This window comes from Gavialis gangeticus, unplaced genomic scaffold (genome assembly GCF_001723915.1).
Source record: "Gavialis gangeticus isolate Ggan-Ray unplaced genomic scaffold, GavGan_comp1, whole genome shotgun sequence".
In the NCBI taxonomy this organism is placed as follows: domain Eukaryota; kingdom Metazoa; phylum Chordata; order Crocodylia; family Gavialidae; genus Gavialis; species Gavialis gangeticus.
The window spans coordinates 46,030,566-46,037,354 of record NW_017729033.1 but is presented as its reverse complement, the minus strand read 5'-3'; the positions used below and the strand labels follow the sequence as shown (position 1 = coordinate 46,037,354).

At 40.5% G+C, this 6,789-nt stretch overlaps 1 protein-coding gene across 4 annotated transcripts in view; it reads right to left on the bottom strand.

Annotated features, from left to right (window-relative positions):
* Positions 1-6,789, bottom strand: part of RBPJ (recombination signal binding protein for immunoglobulin kappa J region) — a 156,172-nt gene that overhangs the window by 30,719 nt on the left and 118,664 nt on the right. For all 4 annotated transcript variants that reach the window (XM_019526179.1, XM_019526177.1, XM_019526180.1 and 1 more), the window contains 2 exons: positions 2,107-2,272; positions 1,334-1,508 (listed from right to left, as the gene is read on the bottom strand). In XM_019526179.1, coding sequence (XP_019381724.1) covers positions 1,334-1,508; positions 2,107-2,272 — 341 coding nt within the window. The remainder of the gene's footprint in view (positions 1-1,333; positions 1,509-2,106; positions 2,273-6,789) is intronic.

Below are 6,789 nucleotides of genomic sequence, written 5' to 3'. Positions count from 1 at the left end.
CCCCCCCCCCCCCCCAGGTGAGCAATGAGTGACTGATGTGTTGAGAAGTTATTAGGACAGCGGTTTCTTACTATTTTTTACTGCATCCCTGCTTCGCTGGGAATGACAGACACATCCCACCATTCATAGGCCCTACTACATCAGGATTTTACAGAGATCCTGCTCTCTCCTTTACAGTTCATTTTTCCTCGTCCTTCTTTTCCTGAGATTTCTTTTTCCTATTCTTTTTTGCTCCTCTATATTTTTACACTTATCTCCTCCCATCCAGCTTTCCCTTCTCCTATTTCCCTTTTTAGTAGCTCAATTACTTTTCCCCATTCCCTACTCAGCAGAAGAGTAAATGATTTTGGGGCTAACTGATATGCAGAAGACTAAACAGTACCACAAAAGCTGAGGAGAGGCATTTGGACTGGTAGATGGGACTGGAAACTCCCTACTAATAAACTTTAGCACTAAAATTAGAAGAAAGAGGAGTTGAGAAATATTCTGAAAGACATCTGCTATTTTAACCATCAAACCAGTAAGATGCTTGCAATATGGGTGGGAAATGAGTCCTCGGCTTTCCACACTAAGCCCCTTTGTGAGCCTAACGCCCCAATACACTAAACTGTAAACTCCAAAAGGAGCACCTGGGTTGAAAAAAATTAGATTATAATATTGGAATCTTGGTGTTAAAAGGTTAATCCAATGGATCAAAAGTAAGATAGGCCACAACTCCAGGTGCATCAATGGTATAAAGAAAAAACTCAAGGGGAAAGTGAAAAGGAAACTTAAAAGTACTGAGTAAGTTAAATGACCTCAGGAGGGCCTAGATAAAAGATATACAGGAACAATTCATTCTGAACTCTAATTGAGAGTGAACATCTTGAAGGTAATCACACAAAATATATTAAAAGAAGGTTGACATTAAATGTAAGCAAAATTGAGAGGTTAATAGCAATATTTAGAAGCAGTACAGAGTTGGAGAGATTACCTATCAACATCCTAAAGCGCAGGAGAGCTTAAACTCCTTGCTGTGTCTGACAGCCTTAGAACTTCGAAACAAGGATGTTCTGGACTATGTAGGTACTTATACACCTATAGTCTACTGAAGGAATTGAGCTTAAATTGTTAATGGTAATCTTATTTAACCGATTTACAGTATAACGACATAACTTGAAGGGAAAATAATAAAATATCAGGGTATAAAGTTCTGAAATATACTGCAGTAAAATTGGGAAAATATAGAATGAATCATCTTACTTTGGATTGTAAGCCTCAAACAAAAAAGAAGTCACGGGGGGGAGGGTCAAGTGCACCAACTAAAGCAAAGGCCTGAAAACTAAATACTTACAGTCTGCATTTTTCAGTGACTGTTTCTTTTTAGAAGGTTTGGAGATGACTTTGATCCGTTTACTGAGGAACACACCGATGTCATCACTATTGCCATAGAACATTTTTACCGATAACATGAAGTGCTTTCTCTTGTCTGAGTCAGATATGTACAATGTTTTGGCTGTGCAATAGTTCTGCAGATGAGAACAGATCACTGTTTCTTTTTCAGATACGTTTGGAGTTCAAGATAACAAACTTATATGCAACTTAGAAGAAAAGAGACCATGGATGTAATGCATCCTTAAACAAAGTCACTGAAATATGGTTCTATAGCAATTCCCTAAGGAAGCAACACTACTATTTTCTGAAGCATAATGAGACGAATGTGGGAAAATTCTGCATTATTTTAATGTAAGGTATTTCTTAATTTACTCTTTACTCGTATTGCTCATTACCCAACTTCAAATGCTTAATTTATTACAGTTTTTGGGGGCCAGGGAAAAGACGACACACTGACTCATTGGGAAGCTAACAGCACTACCCAGGATGCATTTCACATAACCATATCTGAGCTGGAGGAGTGGACTGTTAACAACCAGGGATACTTGAACAAGTCCACAAGGACAATACAATAGTTACAATAAAGAGCTTTTCTAAGTACAGAGTAAGTTTTCTCCAAACAATTCTTGGTATTATACAAATGAACAGAAAATAGGTGCAGTCTCAGGAAGCTATGATACTGGTTATAATGTCGCTAACAGTAATTTGAAAAAGAAATTCTATTTATTCTACCTTTCCTTCCAAGTTTAGCTGCTGCATTTCTTGGTCGCTGTTTCCTATTCCAATGAAAGCGCATGGTTGTGACTCTTGCTCAGAGCAACCATCCCGTTCCATTTGTTCTTTTTTTTTCTTCCATCCACTACCCATAAGATACACGCATGGAGGGGGGCAAAAGAACCTGAAAATGAACAGATTTATTACATTTATGGATGACATATGGCTTGAATAACAAACTTTGCAAGTAAAATAGAAAACATGCTCCGGCACACATGAAGCCTTTCTAGTCAAATGCACATTTTATAGCTAGCAGTACAATGTGTATATAGATGTATAAACACACTTCTCATTTTCCTAAAAGTATTTATTAATTTTTAAAATATAAGATTAAAAATGAGCATTTGATAAACAGTCAGCAAGAGAAGGCTGTGCATCTGAACAACAGTTTTCCATTTCAAATATAAGGGGGCTCAGATCTAGTGCAACACCATAGGGCAGAGGTCAGCAACCTACAGCCCACTACCTGGATCAAACCCACAGAGCCATTAGATCTGGCCTGCAGACATGGGGCTTTAGCAGCCAGCACTTTCCCCTGAACTGTGGCAGGAAGAAGCAGCAGCTGCTGGGTCCTGGCATCTGCCCAACTCCAACCTGAGATGGGTCATTCCAGCCCACAGCCTGAAAATGTTGCTGACTGCTCCCATAGCGCGAATCAAAACTGTAGTACTGGAGAGACTCTCAGGTTTCTAAAACAGAACTGACAGATATCAGGCCTTAACGTTATGTTACTTTACAGATGTGATTATTCAAGTATTTACTTGAACATAAATAGGTATCTATAACACACTAACAAAGCATCAACAGTTTCACCTTAAGCAGGGAGGCAGATTCTTTATTTTTTTTACAAAGAATGTATTTGCATCTTGCTCCAAATTTACAACACCCACTTGGAAATAGATTTGTTTAATAAAAGAAAGTTACATTTAAATGTGGCCCCTTTAAGAAACGTGCCTTATGTAGTCCCTCTTCTTTTTCTATCTTCCTTGTAAACAGTCACAACAGCCCACCTCTCAGGCAAAGGGATATTATTCAATTTTTTAAAATTAATTTTAAAAGTATCACTACTCAAGTCAAAATGTCCCGTTTCTTCCTAGTGATCTTGCTTGAAAAGTACATATACACAATAGTTTTTCAAGAGCTTAAATTGTATTTAAATGATTACTTATTTTTATTATTTTAACCCTCCTTGTTGTGAAGAAAACCTGAAAAAATCTGAACTACTTGTTCCCACGCTTCCACTATTTGCCTTGTGCTCCTCTTCACACTAAACAAAGCTGCCCACTCCCACACCCATTGCATAAGGGCAGAAATGATGTTATGGTGTATGCTCTGTAGTTTGCTGGTGCTGTGGTAGTGGTAAAGGGTGTGCCTGTGGGTGAAAGTCAAGGGTGGGTATTGTTAGGTGATTTAAGTTTTCATTTCCTTGTTTTTGTGGGTTTATAATCTCAAAGAAAAATAAAAAAAGAAGATAAAAATCACTAGTTGACCACAAAACTTGCATGTGAATAAACAAAAATTGGTTAGTATATATTCACAGATCTTTCAAAATCTATTTGTCACACCCCCCCTTCCCAAATATACATATAAAATATGAAAAATTTAATCTGTCTTTACAGTGAAGGAAAACTGGTGTTTCCAAATGTAAATAACTTTCAGTTTCTTTTGTGCACAAAAACTTGTCTTAATTCCTTTTGGTTTCAGTTCAGCCAGGAAGTCCAGAGAGACTATTTTCTTCAGTTGAACAAATTAATTCAATGCTGAAATGCCATGTGACAGTTGGGAAAGCAAAAAAATTATTTTCCTCTTTCAATTTGTGAATAAAAGTCACTGGCGGAGATGATTAACTCTATAATTCTAAAAAAATCATCTTAAAAGAGTTTGGTTCTTGATCTGGTTAGGCACTTTTGAAAATGTAATAATGTTCACATGTACAACTTCGGACACCTCAACACATGTGAAAAATTTAGCCCAGGCTAACCAGAAATTTATCTTCAGTTTATTGACTGCCATTCATGCTTTTGTTCAATTAATTGGTTTAATTTATTTTTCTTATGTAAGCAGCACTTATAAATTTAAAATTCTCTTTATACAAACTTAATTTAATTCCAAGTTTCATCCAACATAAGCTAGACTCAATGCCAATAAATAATTATGATCTAATAAAATGAAGAATAATTTATCATTTTCTAACATAATAAAAATGTGAATGCCTGAATCTGAATAAATATGTTAACATTTAAAACTGTTCCAAAAGATGTGCAAGGATATCATATATCTCCTCAAACTGGCTAAGTAAAGTACCAAATTTAGTATAAACAATGTATCTGATTTCAAAACAAACATATTTTAATATGTATGCTAACCAATGAGAATTAGTTATTTTTCTTACAGAGAATTTCAATCATGTGTGGAAAACAACATTAAGATACTTAAAACAGTTTCTTGTTGTTATACTAAATCACAGGGGAGAAAAAATGTTTAAAATACATATTTAAATAAATCCACACTGCTTTCTGAAACACAGCACAACCTAATATGCACCAGTAAAGCATAAATCACAACTGCAGCCTTTCCAAAGCTACAACAGTTTTACAGATTATCCCTCTTTGGCTTGAAATTCAGTCACTTCCTGTGAAGTACCAGTATGAAGCAGCTCTCAATAAGAGACTACCAGAACTTTTCAATTGAGGACACTGCTTTCTGGAAATATCACTTCGTAAATTAACTTCATAAACAGAAACTCTTATTGGATATGGGGTCTGTAGACAGACATCTGACCCTAAAATTCCTTCCTGGCTCTAAATATGGCAATCAGTCTAACTCTGAGTGGAGGAACAAGATCCTTTAGCCAGGAAACTCTAGGTTTAAGTCCCAAAAGAAGCACTGGCACACCACATTCAAAATCCCTAGCCTGGGCTGCAGCCAACCCTTGATGCAGAAAAAATGCACAGAAAAATACATAAAGCCCTTGATATACATAGCAGCAAGGAGGTGAAAAAATTCCTTCCTATCCTGCTGCTCTGCTCACCCTACCTCTAGCGGGTGGTTTCTGCTTCTGATTTTGCCCCTCCCATGCTGTGCTGCACCACTCTGAGCAAGGAGCTTCAGCCAAGTGGCTCCTGCCCCAGCTCCCAGCCAGTGGAAGTTGCTTCTTCCAGTGGAAGACAGCCAGCAGCTGGAACAAAAGCCCTGCATGTGGAAGCAGGAGCCACTCGCCTGCCACCCCCAGGAGCTGCCGATGGAGGCAAGGGAAGCAGAACACCACCTGGCTGCAGCCACACCAGGAACAACCCGGCTGGAAGCTGCTCCTGATCTTACCCTGCTGTGCCACACTGCTCCTGCCCCAGGACACAGGGTTCTGGCTCTAGCTCCCAGCCTTCTCAGGTGTTGGAGCCCTACGCACTGGAGCAGGAGCTGCCCAGCTGAAGCTGCCTGCCTGTCTGTCCAACTGGAGTGGTGCAGCACAGCATGGCTGAGGCAAGATCAGGAGGAGGAGCCACTGCTGGAAGCAGGGAGAGCAGAACAGCAGGACCACAGCACTGACTGCCCCACAGCAAGTTGGCAGGGCTTGGCCCCATGTGGAGCATCATGGGAGCAGTGCAAACTGCACCACCCAAGTGAGCTTTGCAGCACACAATCCCACCCCCTCCTTTCCTTCTCCTCACCCAAAGCAGGCTCCTGGGACCTAGCACCCAGGCAGCCCCCATCACATGCACGTGCACACACCTGCCTCTCCATCCCCCAGAGCCATCACTGCTCTGTGACCCAGCCCTGTAATCCCAGCCTTGTCCACCCCTCCCGCTCCTGAATACTACTCCCCATCTGCCTGCAGTGCCATAGGGAGTTTTGGTAAGCTGTTGCAGCAGGGGGGTGGGGAGAAAATGCTGACCCAGCCTGTGCCAACTCATCAAAACTCCCCTACATGGCCTTCAGATCCAAATAATTGCCCACCCCTGATCTATAGGATCCCAAGACAAAAGACTTTTTCCCCAGGAGAAATGCAATGCTTCTTTACAGCCTAAAAGTAATACCAATACTTTTCCATTTAGGTACATTATTAGAAAATATGTCTATCTGGCCCCTTTTACATGTTACAGGTATTGCACAATTAACTGTTTAAATGCACAATTATCTTAAGACCAGCTCCATGTGCAAAGTAGCCAACATTCCATAAAAGACTCCAACCACCTACAAAGTTAGACCTCAAAAACGTCTACCAACTTTAGAGCTGGTTCCTATTAAGCTTTAATTTCCATGCATAGCAGGGTCTCCCCTGTGGGTGGTAGCCCTGTCAGTCACAGGGGTACACCAATGCCCAGCCAGGGCTGGGAGTTCTGCAACTGAGGGGACTCTTAATCCCAGCAGCTGCTGACTCTGGGTCCTAGCATGACAGGGACCCAGCATCTTGCAGCTGTGGATGCTGGGTCTCAGTTGTGTGAAACCCCCAGGATGAGGGATCATGATGTGTGCCTGGTAAACATTATGACACAGGGCCCCAAATAGTTCATCCAGAATCCCTCAGCTGCCCTGCACCTCATCTGCATATAAACTTTTGGAGCATGCCAGGACTCATGATAAGAATGCAGGTTCCAGTAATGAGAGGGGGTTTAATTAGCACATGGATCCTTGGGGGGGAGG